At 40.6% G+C, this 16,652-nt stretch overlaps 3 protein-coding genes across 4 annotated transcripts; 1 reads left to right on the top strand and 2 right to left on the bottom strand.

Annotated features, from left to right (window-relative positions):
• Positions 1 to 3: 3 nt before the first annotated feature.
• orc3 (origin recognition complex, subunit 3) lies at positions 4 to 7,289 on the top strand. 2 transcript variants are annotated; one of them, XM_061062854.1, is made up of 20 exons: positions 4 to 196; positions 318 to 372; positions 468 to 565; positions 1,327 to 1,465; positions 1,610 to 1,714; positions 1,840 to 2,006; positions 2,114 to 2,253; positions 2,482 to 2,641; positions 4,064 to 4,177; positions 4,297 to 4,430; positions 4,699 to 4,762; positions 4,864 to 4,980; positions 5,066 to 5,145; positions 5,448 to 5,581; positions 5,765 to 5,856; positions 5,979 to 6,076; positions 6,160 to 6,301; positions 6,447 to 6,563; positions 6,789 to 6,868; positions 7,061 to 7,289. In XM_061062854.1, the coding sequence occupies exons 1-20, from the start codon at positions 173 to 175 to the stop codon at positions 7,164 to 7,166; spliced, it is 2,166 nt and encodes a 721-aa protein (XP_060918837.1). In that variant the 5' UTR covers positions 4 to 172; the 3' UTR covers positions 7,167 to 7,289. The 2 variants fall into 2 exon arrangements, with proteins under 2 accessions (XP_060918837.1, XP_060918836.1); XM_061062853.1 differs by having other exon boundaries at positions 5 to 196; positions 5,762 to 5,856.
• Positions 7,290 to 7,648: 359 nt separating this feature from the next.
• LOC132993169 (akirin-2-like) lies at positions 7,649 to 9,933 on the bottom strand. Its single transcript, XM_061062855.1, has 6 exons — positions 9,910 to 9,933; positions 9,436 to 9,615; positions 9,174 to 9,317; positions 8,917 to 9,066; positions 8,453 to 8,524; positions 7,649 to 8,295 (listed from the first exon to the last, which is right to left on the bottom strand). Exons 2-6 carry the CDS (start codon positions 9,611 to 9,613, stop codon positions 8,285 to 8,287), a joined length of 555 nt encoding a protein of 184 aa, XP_060918838.1. The 5' UTR covers positions 9,614 to 9,615; positions 9,910 to 9,933; the 3' UTR covers positions 7,649 to 8,284.
• A 552-nt stretch (positions 9,934 to 10,485) lies between these two features.
• Positions 10,486 to 13,938, bottom strand: LOC132993483 (cannabinoid receptor type 1B-like). The gene is made up of 2 exons (XM_061063352.1): positions 13,626 to 13,938; positions 10,486 to 12,918 (listed from the first exon to the last, which is right to left on the bottom strand). Exon 2 carries the CDS (start codon positions 12,840 to 12,842, stop codon positions 11,412 to 11,414), a length of 1,431 nt encoding a protein of 476 aa, XP_060919335.1. The 5' UTR covers positions 12,843 to 12,918; positions 13,626 to 13,938; the 3' UTR covers positions 10,486 to 11,411.
• Positions 13,939 to 16,652: the final 2,714 nt, after the last annotated feature.

Here is a 16,652-nt window from a genome sequence, read left to right as displayed (position 1 = left end):
AACACACCCTCTTCCGTAAACGTCACTTTGGCGGGAAGTTGTAGCCACTTCGTAAGGACAACACAAAAACATTTTTTAACACATATTTTACCTTTTAAACAGTGAGTAACTTAGTTCATTGACGAGATATCCACAATATATATATCAGCCGATTGATCCCGTCAATACTCTGATGTCTACTTCATCCGTGTCGAAGGTAATATTCAGACACGATGTTTTATTTCATAAAACTTCACAACATAGAATCATCAAGGTGTCAATTCTTTGTTTACTTTTACGGTCACTGGCACTGTAGCTTAAAACTATCATTCTTTCAGGGCTGTTTCGTTTTTAAGCCAAGCGCTAAGAAGAAGAAGAAGACACCGGGTTTGGGTGAGTGATTTTAAATGTGACTGCCTGGTAATCGAGTATTCAAATAACTTCTGTGTCGTAAATGACTCTCATGTTTGGAGGTAATTTCTCAACAGAGGATTATTTCCTCCATGGTTGTGATGGAGCTGAACACAGAGAAACCAGATTTAAACTCTGCCAAGAGTTATGGGACCAGATTAAAGCAGATACAGAGGTAAGAGCAGATGTTATACCATAATTTCTGTCAGAACTTTAAATGAGAAGATAGTTTGACAATGGGGAACATCTCTAATAAGTGTCAACAGTTTGTCTATATTAAGATAAAGATAAGATATGCTTTATTCATCCCAGCATACATACAAACACACAACACAACACAACACAACACAACACAACACATATATACATACAAACACACAACACAACACAACACATATATACATACAAACACACAACACAACACAACACATATATACATACAAACACACAACACATATATACATAGATATCCCACCCATACAAAAAAACATGAGCCCACAATACAGTTTGATATATGATATATGCAACTCAGGCTAAAGTTTAAAAGTTTAAATGTCTTCTGTCCTTACTTAAAGGGGAGTCGTTATAAAGTGCAATTGCAGTAGGTAAAAAAGTATTTTTAAATCTTTATACATCTTAGGCATCAAACTGAACCTAGTCCATATGAGCTTGTATAATCTCTCACATGGGGTTTAACATCGTATATAATGCTTAACCAAATTGCTTTTTCTACTGTCACAAAAACCTTAAATTGGAAAATAAACATTGTATTCACTCAACTGTATAATCACATTGCATATTTTTACCAAGTCCTCAATTAGTAAACGAAAATAATAGTTTAATACAGTTTTCTCTGCACTTATTATTAGGTTAACCGTACCCTACATTTTCAGAAACAAACAGGGTGTTTAACACTTAGCTTTTGCTGTCTGTAAGGTTTTACAGGATGAACTCAACAGGAAAATCTTGGACAGTTTGCTGGACTTCACGAGGAAATGCTCTTTCACTCGCCAGCACAGTGACTGGGCAGCACAGATGAGGGCGAGTGAGATCCCCACGGCGGCCCTTGTGCTCGGTACGTTGGTGAGGAGAATGTAACTGTTGGAATCTACCCCCTTTTTTTTTTTCTTTTTTTTTTTTTTTTTTTTTTAAACTTTCGTCGGTGTCGTGGTATGCCTGTGAGTGTTTCTTGGAGACTAACGTGGCAGTTCCTCCACAGGTGTAAATGTCCCAGACCACGACATGACCTTCCAGAGTCTGTCTGACCTGCTCCAGCAGTCTGTCAGCCCTCATGTGGCCTCTGTGCAGGCCAAAGAGTGCGGTGGTAATGGACTCTTTTTTTAAATTTTTAAACACCAATAAATAGGTAGTAATGGTTCCACTTCTTTAGGATTTTGTCCCGTACCTCCGTTGCAGTTTGAGGTTACAGTGTCTGCTTTATCATTTCAGCATTGAAGCATTTGATGAAGAGAGTCCTGGAGAGGTTAATGGGCACCGCAGTGACTGTGGATGATGATGAGGAGGAGGAGGCGGCTGAGCTCGCCAACACCCCACTGCACAAGAGTGTGCACTGCTCGCTCAGTACACTCTGTGATTGGTACAATGCAAAAACAAAGGTGTGATGATAAAGAAATAACTAGGAGGCATTACTTTCAATTTACTGGTAGGTGCATCTCAAATTTGGCACACCTAAGGCGCTAACATTTTTCCCACGATTTATCAGAAATCCAGTTCTGATACTCCTGGAAAAAAGCGTAGCTCTCCAGTCAGAGAGGATCCACAGCAGCCTCCTGTTGTTATTATTTTCAAAGATTTGGAGGCTTTCAACCCCAGAGTTCTTCAGGACTTCATTCTCATATGCAGGTAACAAGAAGCTCTTCTATTTTCTCCACATGAAATCACTTAAAACAATGTTTTAGTGCTTATTATTTATAAAGATCCAAAATAAATCTGCTTTTGTAGCTTTGCTTACCTTAAACACTTTGTTAGTGTTAGTGTAACCACATCACATCAGTATACCTGTTTTTTATCAAGTTTTATCACCACAACTGTTTAAATGTGAACTTAATAAACATGTCCACTGTTCCACAGCCGCTACATTCAACGTCTCCCGCTGATGTTCATCTTTGGTATTGCTACATCTCCCAGCACCATCCAGCGCATACTGCCCCACTCTGTGTCCTCTCTGCTGTGCATAGAACTCTTCCAGTCTCTGTCCTGCACACAGCACCTGGCTACAGTCATAGACAAGGTAGTTCCCCTCTCTCATACAGTAGAGTGAAGAAGGATTGCATCAACAGGTCTTGGAATATGGTGGTCAGTGACTGAATGAATGAATGAATATTTTTGTCATTCATTAAAAAATAACAGTCAAAATCCTTTACTTAAATATTCCACTTACAGATACAAATAAACACTTCACATGTTTACACATTTCACACAATAAAATTCAAACAATCAATGACCAACCAAAACAGGAACAGGCTGAAGCCCAAAGCTTATTTCTGCATATCCTATACAATCCTTAATATAACCCAGAACTTCAGGAATACAACAAAGAAAAAAAATCATATAAACTCTGAATAGTTTCTCAATTCTTTGTTATTTTAAGTCGTAATCATTTGCACTTTAAGGTTTTTTTTTAAAAACTCCCCAGAGAACGACATAAATTTCATCTCCTCACTAAAGCTGTTGCAAAATTTGACTCCAAAAACTGAAACCCATCTGAACACATGACTGCAGCTAACTGTGACATCTTAATAAACATCTGGAAAACTTGAATCATATACACATCATACAATACTGGATATTGCCCATCTTAACATGCAGAATACTGTAATTCTTTAAAGGGCAAATTCATTTGTAGTTTCCTGTTTGAAGACTTTAACTGACTGAAGACTGTGGGCGGCAGTAGCTCAGTCTGTAGGGACTTGGGTTGGGAATCGGAGGGTCACCGGCTCAAGTCCCGGCACGGACCAAGTCCAGAAATTGGTCTGGTAGCTGGAAAGGTGCCAGTCCACTTCTTGAGCACTGCCGAGGTGCCCTTGAGCAAGGCACCTAACCCCCCCCCACCAGCTCAGGAGCGCCCGCTGTGGGCAGCCCCCTCACTCTGAGACCTCTCCATTAGTGCATGTCCATAGGATCCTGTTTGTGCATGTGTGTGTATTTCAGCCTATGTTTGTGTAGCATGTTAACTAGACAGAGTGTAAAAAACGAATTTCCCTCCTCGCGGGATCAATAAAGTATAAATTATTATTATTATTATTATTTATCAGAGGTTGTAGAAGGATGTTAAGCAGCCAGTTAGATGACAATGAATTCTTTTTTAGAGTGTGTTCAGATTTAATCCTGGTTTTTAAAGTTGATCACGGAAGATGATATGTTTCAGTCGAGTAATCTACAGGAGGAGATGGATATAAAAACTGAGTCATATGATGTAATCTATAACAACAGCCTTTTTGCTTTGTGTTGCTAATATGCTAAGCTTTATTAAGTCTGTATTAAGGAGGTTTGAGTTCAACAATATTTACACTTTTGTGACTCAAATCTTTGTTCAGAGTTATTGCCATTTTATCTTGATGAGTATGATTTGCCTTAACTTTGCCGTTCTACCGTTTTTTTAAACATAAACCTAGGATTTTCATTGTTTAGTTTGTCTCGTCTTTGTTTACAGTTGATCCTGACCCCACACTTCCCCTTCAAGCTCAATGGTAAAGTGATGCAGGTGCTGGTCAGCATCTTCCTCTACCACGACTTCTCAGTGAGAAACTTCATCAAGGGCGTTCAGGTACAGAGAAGTTTAAATACTCGATGCGTTATGTGTGTCTGTACCTGTAACTCTCTTTGACTGACGGTTGTTTTTCCCGACATGTCGTGAACAAATGTTGTGTTTCTGTCTTCGAGCAGCTGGCCCTGCTGGAGCACTTTCACTCTCAGCCTCTCAGCGTGCTCTGCTGTAAGAAGAAGGAGGCTCTGCTCAACGTGATGCAGCTAAGTCAGAGCGACTTGGAGAGGATCAGGCAGCTGCCGTCTTTCAAAAGGTATACACCAACACACACACACAGAATATGGGTTTCGATGCGGCTTCTAATTCCCTACTCTCATCTAATTACAATTATGTAAAATTTCCAAATGGACACAACAGACATGCAAAGCAAAAAAACTGTTTTGATATAGCTTTAATGTGGCTACAGCAGTAAGCAAACTGCTAACATCAATTCCATCCTAATGTGATTAAGAAGCACATTCTTTATGGCTTGGTTCACTTTTATAAATAAGGCTTTAATTGAAGTCTTCTGTATTTTTCAGGTATGTAGAGGAGCAGGAACCTCAGGAACAGCTGAACCTGTTGACGGACGACACTCACTTAAAGGTACAGTCCTTATTTCATCCTTACACCTGAAGAATCCGACATACTGAGTGCACGCCTGTGAGCAGAAGACCATACTTTTTTTGTTTTTTCTCTCTTTGCAGGTCGTGTGTCAGAAGCTGGTTAAGGAGCTCCGTAAATATCACAAGCACTATTATCCCATCCTGAGGTGTCTCCATACTCTGACAACATCTTTACCTCGATATCCACTCGGAAAACAGGCAAGAAGAGAATGCCTTTCAAGTGTTGAAAGACGTTTTTGTTCAATCTGTTTTGCTATAACACTGAAGTGTCTGTGTGCCACAGATTAGAGAGCTCCATATAACATGTCTTGAGAAGAATGTTTGGGACAATGAGGAATACCAGTCTGCCATGAAGCTTCTGAAGTAAGTCCAGATGTTCAACCTGCAAGTCAACAAATAAGACGTAGAATTAAAAATATTAGAGTTACAAAGGTCTCATTTCTAGTCATGCACTAGCATGTTCTGCCAACTTATTCACACATTTGACCAACAGATGGATATATCTTTAAGGATATTTAGAAGAAAACTGCTCCCCCTGGTGGCCAGATTTATATTAATGTACATTAAAATAGTATTGTAATTGTATTTTTATTTAACATCAGGCCGAACTGAAGTGAGGCTCTCGGAGTGATGCTTCACTTTTCATTTGTCAACCTTCTCTGCAGGATGCTCGCTAAAGACGAGCTGATTGCTTTGCTGCAGAGGTGTTTGGAGATTCTGCAGCCTGTCAAGTCAAAAAAAATGAAGAACGCTCGGGTCCAACTGGAGGAACTGCTCGCCAAACTCAAGCAGCTGGACAGTAAGTAGTGAAAGAGAACCCATGTGACATTAGTCTCTGCTGATAGATTCCTATCCTCAGGTAGTCTCTTTTCTTAGATAATTATTTGTATAGCTGTTATAGGCATTGTAAAGGTAATGAATATGCAACATGAAATAATAATTACTTTGTACTGTATTCTTTTTGTCTCGTTCTTCACAGCAGTAGCTGCTGAAGCTCCTCCCTGTGTGGAAGAAAGTCTCACATCTCCAGTGAAAAATCTTGGAAAGAAAACTGATCTGTTCCAGCTGCAGAAGGTTGTCATGATGATATATTCTCTCCACCACACTTCTTTGAGCAGCCTCTCCACTGATTGCTGTTGTGCTGTCATACTTTGACTCACACATTTGTTATTATTATTATTATTGTTGTATTCTAGACGCTGCTGGAAATGAACGAGACTCGGAGATCCAAGAAGCTGAGTCCGTTTGAGGTTCTGCGTAACGAAGCTCTGGAGTTCATTGACGTCTTAGTGAAGTAAGACACGTTGATATTATTAAATCACCTACATGTGTTCGAGATTCTTCTTCAGCTGACAGCTCTCTCTCTCTCCCTCCCAGGACTCACCTGCCCACCCCTGAGTCTCAGACACTGAATGAAGTTTGCTACTACAGTTCTTCTGCCACTGTGAGACGCCACCTCAACGCAACACCACGCACCTCCATTCAGGCTGCTCTCAACAGTCCTTACTATTATCTACAGGTACACCCGCCTCATAGTAATATCCTCACATGACGAGCACCTGAATGCAAAGAATATTTATAAATATATAGTGATGTTAAAGTGGTGTTGCTTTAAGGATGTTAAGCTGAGAAATACACACATACACTCCTCCCTGTGTCTTCAGAACAACAGTCTAATAACTGAGGACGGCTCCGTCTCTAATGCGGCTCCTGATATCTGCGTCGTGTACAAACTCCACCTGGAGTGTGGCAGGCTGATTAACCTCTACGACTGGCTAGAGGTACGTGTTGATTTACTTCACAGTTACATTTTTGCCTCGTGATGTACGCCACCTTTCAACTCTGCCCTTTAAAACTTGCTCTTTGGAAGTTTGTTTTTTCGTTCTTCGGAGGACAACTTATCGATCGCAACGATAGATGTTTCACATTATTGATGCGAAAATCAATCTTTGTCCCAGGGTGGACTGTGTGCTGACATGGATAGAAATGTGTTTGTTTGTTTTCAGGCCTATTCTACTGTCGTTTCTGCTGCTGAGGGCAACAACCCTGATTCGGACAGTTTCGGCAAAGTGGACGAAGTTAAACAGTATCCTTCCTAATTTACATACATGTTCTTCTTCCCATGACTTAATATTGTGAGGTAAGGACTTCTCTGCATCGGGACAAACAAGCTCCTACTATGAGGGAAGTTTAATGGCAGATGATGTGCGTCTAGTGATGGAATTTATTCTATTATGAATCACATTTATGACGTTTTGCTCCTTAGCCTGTTCTCCAGCGCTCGTTTCATCCGAGCCGTGTCCGAGCTCGAGTTTCTGGGCTTCATCAAGTCCACCAAACAGAAGACTGACCACGTGGCTCGACTCACCTGGGGGGGCTGCTGACCTTAGAAAGAAAACGTGCACATCTGTGGTCACTATCTCGCTCCATTATGGCTGGATCAAATTGGATTTACATTTTTGTACTGTGTTTTTCCCCTCTAATAAATATGAAGTGTCTGATAATCATGGATGTTAAGTTTCAATATACAGCTTGGTACACAGCACACATTTTTACAGGATTGATTAATGGTAAAGGGTTGGCTTATTCCAAATTCAAGGTCTGTAGTTGGAGGTATCCATGGTAACCGAAGTTTCCTCTGCTGAAGGATACTCAGTTCACATTGAAGGAGAGACAAACTGCATGACTCCTAGTTAACAGGTTTGGATCAAAGAACCACCTTTAGAGAAAAGCCTGATATTCAAACATGTTTAAGTTGTTTTTTTTTGGTGTGATGAATCCTGCTTGAGTCAGTATTTTCAAATGTTCACAAGCATCAACTCAAAAAAAAACATTCCAGAACTTTTAACATGCATCACAACAATGCTCAACTCTTAAAAGATTTTTTATTGTTTTGTCCAATAAGTACATTGGTTTCAAAGTGATACCAGCAAAACAAAAGTCAAAATAAATAAAACACTGGTAGGGAGAACAAAAACAAAAAAAAAATCGAATTAGCCCACTATATGCTGAGTTAAAAAGCAATGAACAGAGAACAAACTGCAAACATAGTCCCTCTGTTCAGCTGTGTTTCTTCCACTTCCTCTCAGATTGACCAGCAAACCTCATGTAAAACTCTGTAGCTTCATCATATTTACATGTAACAAACAGAAAACGAGTGACAAAGCCTGGAATGCCGGGAACAATTACAAAAGTGAGATAACTGTAGATACACATACAGCGGGAGGAACATAGGCCACTGGTAGAGATAGGGTCCATTCATTTACATCAGGAAGCACCTAGTTGCTTACATCAATGTGGTAACAACTGACGACAGCTTCATATAAACCTTTGCCCAAAGACAGAAATATGGCACAGTAAGAAAACTTTTATCTAAACTGGCTGAACTGAATCTCTTGCGATGATGAGCTTCTTTTTTTTTTTTCTTCTTCTTCCTTTCTTGAGATATCGCTGATAGCTTGCAGCAAAGGAAGGCCGTCTTGCAAAGGTTTCTGTGCCACACTCAGGAAACATCTGGAGGAGAGAGGGAGATGAAATCAAATATAGACTAGTTGCTTTTAACTTCAAAGGCAGAGATCAAACCCGAGATCCAACTCTGCCTGTCTTCTTGGACAGTCTTCCAGTGAAACAGGAATGTGGAAGTGATTGAAGATGAAATCAAATAACTCACAGCTTGCAGGTTGCTCCCCGAATCGCCGCATTAACTGATCGTGTGTGAACTTCACAAAGGTGTCATACTGCTCTGTAATTTATAAGGACACACAATCAGAATCAGAGAATTGTCTTTTAACTTTGGGACGGATCACAACTAAAACATTTAGAATCGATTTCCACTGTGACGTTAAAACAAGCTTAGCACATCAAGCTCCCCTGCACAAACACACAGTTACCTTTATGCACTTTAGTATTTGGCAGTCGATGTTATTGATGTACAACAATTCTAGTCTTTTCTAAATCAACTTGAAGAAAACTACCAAACATCTGCTCGCCCATTTTGAGGATTTGTTGACGGTTCATTTTATGCAATAAGTACATTTAGTAACTTTTCTTTTTTTTTAACAGCCAGTCGCTTTTTTTTACAACGATTCAGGTGGTTACAGTGCTTCAAAGTAGACTTGTTCAGGGCAAACGAACCTGCCAGTTTTGAGGTCATAGTCTCCTCGTACTCCTCCCGCACCTTCTCTTCCCTTTCTTTAAGCAGGCGTTCGCAAATCATTCCAACTTGTCTGAGGGTGAATAATGGCTGTTCTTTTCTAGAAGGAGAAACGCATCCAGAGGACGTTCCTGAATAAATCAAAGAGGGGAAAAAAATGTAAGTGGTATTTTTTTTTTAAATGTCTAGAGAACATGGCACTGTGATTCTGGATTAATCTCTCCTTTACTCCACACACCTGGCATGTTGGAAACATTCATAGTAGACGACTGGGATGGGGACTCTGGAGAATAGCAGCACTCTGACTGTTGGTAGCCTCCATCTAGATGCTTCCTCTTTTGAATGCGTTTGTACTCCTGCTTAATGCTGTTGAGAATTTGTTCTGGTGGGCACAAAGGAGACAGACAGAGGTCCATTAGAGACAAGACAAAATAGCGTGTTGCTCATGCCCCTGAAGCCCCCTGGCTGGTCACCAAGCAGGCCAACAGAAGTGACATTACCTGCACTAAGTGTTGACGATGACTCCCCAAATGGCGAGGGCTCCATGCTAAGATACTTCCTAGGAGATGAGGATGTGGAGGAGGGGGTCACGGGGATGCATCTTCGTCTTTTCGGGGACGTAGGACTCATCAGCGGATCAAAATCCATGGTCCTCTTCAGGGTGGCTCCACACGCCATGACTTCGATTTGTTAAAAAGGATAAGGAGAGGAGGAGGAGGAAACATGTGAATAATGAAGCGGCACCATCTGATAGTTAAGACGACTTGCTGACTACAACGTGAAATGTACTGCTAAAACTAGTTTCCTTTGCTGAGCATACTGCGCAGCTGAGGCTTTAAATACTCGCTAACAAGCTAACTCTAGCTAGTTAGCTGATAATCAAAAAGAAAACAAAGCTAACGTTAGCTTTTGCTGCCGTCTGGTAGAACGGAGCGCCGCGGTGTAACGTGATTACGAATAAAGCTTTTCTTCACCTGTTTCGAAGGAGTGAGGTTGTTTCGTCCGACTGCGTTCAACAACTCGACTCGTTCCAACAAAGTTGCTTTCCCCAAAAGTTGAAGTGACGATCAGCCGGCTGCGGGCCAACCCGTCTGTGGAGCTAGCTAACGTAACTTAGCTGCTTGTTGTCGATGTGGGGCTGTCGGCTTTCTCCGGCTTCTGACGTCACACGCGGTGCAAAGCATTCTGGGTTGCGTAGTAACTCAGTCGCGGATAGGAACGTAAGTAAGATCGATGTTATCCTAATTATCGACAACCAAAACCGATTCAATATTCGATTGGATGAAATGTTAATGTATATGTCAGTATGGTGGAAAATAGCAGATAATTGATGCTGGATGTCTTTTTATTACCGCAAGAGGGCAGTGTCACATAAAAAAAACCTACACACCCTGATAGTTTATTTTGCCCTACCAGATGAGATTATTTGTGTTATACATTAGATTCTTCTTTGAAAGCGAGTCTGGAACTTTTCTTTTTCATTATTTGAAATTCATATATCCAAGCCCTACAACCATTTAGTGAAGCTATTTGAACCATTTCTCTTTTAGATGCTGCTACCTATCCACATTCAAATATTTTGTTAATGGCTATCAAGTATCAGTTTTAGACCCACAGCTGCTTGGATAAGAAGAAAAATGTCAAAATGAGAAACAGGATTTAGATTTCATTGTTTTATTGAAAAAAAAGACACCAGGTATAGGCCTACTGACGAAAATATTGGGGGGAAAATAGACAGCCTTCATACATTTATTGACTCGTGTCCTTGCTTATACACAGTTATGGGACAAACTGGCACAATGGATGCTTTACAGAAACACAGAAGCATAGCTTCTCACAAAACTGTTTCATAAGCACATGTGTAATATGCAGCTATGTGATATTTCCCAAATCACGACAGAATAAAGTTTTGGTGAGATCAAAACACAGTTCATGTTCTAAAGTAAGCCTTCAACAATCTTTTGTAAAGTATTTAATTATGCAATAAATAAAATAGAATAACAAATAGCCTAAGTGGCAAGTTTCACAAAATCATGGTCATATAAAATCATTCAGATTTCATTCAAATCAATAAGGGTAAGCAAATTCTATACTTACAAGCATTGTGCTTTTATTCAAACAACATTTTGCATGATAGACAACGTTTCACCTTGCGTTACTGCCACGATATTGCTATGATATAAAGTCAGAAAAAGAAATAACAAAATGAAACACGTTTATTTAAATTCAAAGCTGAAATCTGTAACTTTATGCCAATTCATTCAAAATGAACGCAGCACAGTGTAGTGTCTGTTTGGAAATTTTCAAATCAATCTATTTTAGAGATTTCAGCTTTTAGCAACACAAACTTGTATTTCAGTCCTGTTTTTAAATCATTATTTGGCACATTTCACAGTAACAGAGTAGAGAAGTAGGGTTGGAGCTATTCTACAATATTTTTTCTTCACAGTTGTACCAGAGCAGGGACGCTCCTCTTTTAGACCGGCTCTGCAGAAGACGTCTCAGTCCCTCCAGAAACGGTAGCTTGGGCTACTTTTACTCGAGCCTTTCCAGAGCAGGCTCTATCTTTCCCTGCCCCACCTGCTGTGCTTCTCACACTCCTGCTGTTCCAGTCGCTCTCAGCACTGCTGTCCAGAGTCTGAGACGCTCTCCGGCACATGTGGCAGATGTTGAGGAAGGCCCTGCGCAGGTCTTTGCTCCTCATGGCGTAGATCACAGGGTTCACGGTGGAGTTGAGCAGGCACAACATGCTGCAAAAGGCAAACACGGTCTTGATGAAGTCGTTCACTTTCCCGAAGATGTCGTAAAACATGATGGTCAGAAGCGGGCCCCAGCATATGATGAGGGCCACCAGGATCAGGACCAAGGTTTTAGCCAGACGCAGGTCCATACGGGCCTGCTCAGGCCTCACTGTCTGCACTTTAGTCCCCTCTGCGGTGTAGACGATTACACTCCTCTGGGAAGTGCGGCTCAGCATGCGTACCGCGTGGTTGTGGGACTTCCAGAGGATGAAGATGTAGGCGTAGATAATGAAGAGCACTAAGATACTGGTCATACCGATCCAGAACATCAGGTACTTCTGGTCGATGAGAGGGAAGATGTCGGAGCAGACAGAGTTGAGACGCTTGCAGTTCCAACCAAGCAGTGGCAGCAACGAGATGACGATGGAGATGGTCCACATCAAACTAAAGGCGATGACCGCTTTAGTCTTTGTGACAATGCGTTTGTACGACATGGGCCTGTGGATGGAGATGTAGCGGTCAATGGCGGTGAGAAACAGACTGCCTACAGAGGCGGTGAAGGAGGCGATGACCCCAGCCAGCTTGAAGAGGAACACGTTGGGAGTGTCCTTCCTGTGGAGGACGTGAAAGTCCAGGAAGCTGTAGACGAAAATGATGCTGCCTATGAGGTCAGCCACCGCCAGGCTGCCAATGAAGTGATAGGAAGGTCGAGAACGAAGCGTCTGCGAGTGTAGGATGACACACAGCACCATTAGGTTCTCTAGGACTGTAAATGTACCCAATGTGAGCGCCAAGATGGCGACTGCAAGCTGCTGACCAGGTGTCAGAATCATAAAACACTCCATGTTGTCCACCATGTCCTCCCCGCACTGTGCAGCCCCCCCGCCCTCAACAGAGCTGCCATTAGTCAGCAGGAAGTCAGTGATGTTGGTGGGGAAAACGGGAGCGAGGCCGCCAATCACGACATCTTTACTTCCAGGGACAAACCCTTGGAGGAAGGAGTTAGTGAGCGAGGGAGGTTTCTCAAAACGGAATCTGCTCTTGATCAGAGTTGAGTCCATGGAGGAGGGGTCGTCATAGCTAGCGTCATTAGAGCCGAGATACTGGACACCTGTCGTGAGCGTGTTCATTGTGGTGCCTGCTATCCTGTGCAAAGCTGACTTCATGGCTGGTAAATGGAGGCAGAGACGCTCAGTGGAGAGGTGTGGGTTGTGACAGCTTTAAACCCATGCAAATAGACATCTATGAAGAGAAAAGATTTTTATTCTTTAAAAAAAAAATGCTAAATTTGTATAAAATAATCCCCCCCCCAAAAAAATGCATCATCTTAAATTCAGCTTTTAAATTCAGAATATTATAAAATAACACAAATGTGCACTTATGATTCATATGGTGTAAAATGAATTTGTTGCCGGGAGATATTGAGGGAATCTGTGCATCAGCCAGCTGACTCCTGAACAGATGTATTACAGACAATAGTGGGAAACTGAACAGTTGATGACAAACGTGTGCAGCCTCAGGGGAAATCATTGCATTAAGTATGTAGGACAGCCCGGCTTTCTTATTAATTAAAAAGGTCATTAAGCATTAATCTGTTTTGACTCCCAATAATCACTGGATTAATTAGGCATCAAGGGAGGAACAATAGAAAGGATGCACAAATCTGTCCAAAGAAGCATTTACATTCTGATGCCAGTTATAATGACATCAGTAATTGAAAGCTTACATTGAGTGTTTGGAATCAGACATTTCTGAGGAGGGAAAACATTGTTTGGCAAACCCATAAACGTGACATAATGTGCTTTATTAATAAATCAGTTAGGATCCAAATTATGTTAGCCTGCATTGGCAACGCTTAAGGATACATTTACTACACCTGAATATATAAACATTACAAATAAATGTAAAACTAACATTGAGAAGAAAAAAATGTAAAAAAAAAAACGTACCTTGATTTCCATAAACCTGCTGCTCCGATCCATCACGCAAAAAAAGTGAACTGGGAGTAAACCGGTCCGTTGTTGTTATCTTCCCTCTTTTCAATAACAGTTCGACTACAGCAACTCCAAAGAAATGAGCCAGCAATGGGGAAACAATTGTTGTCGTTGTTATTGTTGTTGTTGTTGTGATGATAAATAACCCGGAGAAACTCTCCTGTGTGCACTCCACAGACACCGTCAAATAGAAAACAGACACTTGCAGGCAGCCGGTGGGGAGTGACTGTTTGTGAGAGCGCGCAGCTTCAAGGCTCCTTTTTGTGCGCCTGCTGGTCACGTGGTCTGAGGTGTTCGAGCCTGGAAGAACTGAAGTACATCTGCGAGCATCACCCACACCTTTATTTACAGCTGCTACATGCAAGACATGAAAACCAGCCTAAGCCCATGAGGTTTGTTTTTGACGAGCTGTCGCTTCCTCTTTATTAAGTGTCATCATTTAAACAGGCCTAAAATGAGAGCAGTAGACTTTTAGCCATTTCGTTCTTTTGAATGCTTTTCTTCATTTACCTCAAAATTATCATTCCCAATAAAGGTGTCAAAATACAAAAAATATATATATAAAACAGTGCTGCTTCACGAAATAACAAAAAAATTGGTTCAAGAGTGACCATTTCTGTCATCATACAAAACATGATTGCTCAATAAAATCCTAGTTGTAATCCAATCCCCCCCCTTCCCGCATGCCCAAATAACACACACAAATGAAATGTTAACTTCCGTTTTGACATCTTATGCATACTATTTAGGAATGTGTGGGTCAGCATACAAAGATCTGTCAACACCATCACAGAGATTGAATCTGTAAAAAAAAAAAATATATATTTTTTTTAACAAGTCAGCTAACAAAGCTTCAATTTTTTAAATGATTCATAATAACCCTCATGAACAATTCAAATGCAATCAGGAGTCATTTTAACAAGACAAATGTTTATGTTACTCATGCTTCAAAACAAATGAGTAAGGTAATCTTTTAATTTATTTAAACCAGTATTGCAGCTAAAACAACATGGCCTTTTGACAGCAGTAAAACCTAACTTTTAACTCCACTTCAGTATTGTCAGCCCAAGCTCATTGAAATAATAACAGTCATTGATTGAAATGGTGAAATATTAAACATTAGTATTAAAAAAGCTTCAACACTACCATATTTGCTACATTTTAATGCATATTAATAAATGTTATAACCAAATATTTAAAGACAGTCAGTGTGAAAAGGGCCATTCTGCGTACTGTGGTAATGTACAAGCACACTACGTTTCTGATGCTTTGTTATCTTTACTTTTTCACAAAGGTTTATACCTTAATATTTATAGTCTATGGTTTATACATGTTTTTCTTGCCAACTGATGTTTTCACTTTGTAGTTTTGCTCTTATAAGTAAAATGTTTCATTGCTGAAACTAATTTTAGAACACTCATGCTGATAGTAAACTATGAAAAGAAGCTATTCAGTTTAATTTCAGTGCTATTTTTCAGCCACATTGCATCTGAAAGTCCATCACGAATATCCTCTATTTATCTATTTACTGCAGTTGGGGGTCACATGTTCTCACTATTTAGAGTCCTTTTCCTGTCCTGCGCAGCTGCGCAATTATTTCCACTCTGCACTCCCAGCAGAGCTTTCTCCCAAATTACATGTATCTTGTTGTGGAAAATACATGACATTTGGCGATGCAACATCATGGAGGAAACAATGAAAGACATCACATGTGATGCCAAAGCCCTAAGATTTAGCAGAACAGAAGAGGCTGAGGAGTCATCCTAATAATTACTCAACACTTGTTATGAGGCGCTTAATGCAGATAAATGCAGATTTATCAATTGCTCAATTGGTCGATGGTAGAACATTATCTCCTATTTTTTATGAATATAGTTCACTTAGAGAGACAGCCAGTGTTTGTTAAACATCTTAATAGGGACTTTTGATAATGGATGTAATCTATAATGAATTCATTGAAATGCAAAATGTCTTTAATGCCATCGCTCAGTGGTGTTTTCCTTCTGATCAGGATGAAGTCTGACTGTTGTTTTGGTTTCTAAGCAGCATCTATCATCTTTCAAAGCACTGGGCTTTGAAATCCTCATCCATCATAATAATTATCATCAATATTTCAGTGTCATTCTCACTCAAGCATGAGCAAGAGATGGATGGATTTCTAAGACAAAGCCGTCTGTGATGACAAAAGGCCTCTGTACGACTGTAACAGGGACTTGCAGACGTTCAATTTTCACTCAATCCTCTTGCACCATGTGGGCTGTGCAGTTATGGGAGGCTGCAGCTTTTGTTTCATGCCCTTCTGTCTTTGTTTATGAATATTGCAAGTGATCACTGATTGATTTTGTGGTATTCTCATATTCCGCGTGTCATTTAATATTGATCTTTCTCGATTTAGTCGGTTGTTCTGTAAGTGTGTGTCTACAATATGAAATCATCACTTTCAGTCCACACAGGTAGCCTTCAAATCCGGCAAAACAGTAGAAATACACTCAAAAACATACAAGATAATTCTTAACTCTTATTTAAAAAACAGAGTGAAAGAGACATCCTGGGACTTGAAATGTAGTTGTGACACACAGCACGCTGCATAACTAGACTGCCTGTTTGTGTCTGATGTGTTTGTGTTGAAAAGTTGGAGGAAGGGAGAGATTGGAAAAGGAGGAGAGGAAAGGAAGGAGGGAGGGTGAGGAGGAAAAGATGCATAAATAGAGGAAAGGGAGGAGGAGGTTGTGGCTTTACACTAACGGCCCTTAACTGTTTCCTAATCTGCCACTTCCATATTCTGCTTGTCTCCAGCTGGAGACACTTCACGCTTTAGCCAATGGTGGCACTGCAGAAAGAAGCTGAACTCAATTTGGCAAATAGAAAAAGCCAAAATGTTTACTAAATGTGTCTAATTCATTTTGTACGTTTGTTTTTCTCCATCTAATGCACAGAAGAGTTGCATGCATCATCACCTTTCATTAGTCATCAGCCATCTGC

The sequence above is a fragment of the Labrus mixtus genome, chromosome 18 (assembly GCF_963584025.1).
Source record: "Labrus mixtus chromosome 18, fLabMix1.1, whole genome shotgun sequence".
Classification (NCBI taxonomy): Eukaryota; Metazoa; Chordata; class Actinopteri; order Labriformes; family Labridae; genus Labrus; species Labrus mixtus.
Note: the sequence above shows the minus strand (reverse complement) of the source record. Positions and strands in the feature narration are given on the sequence as shown.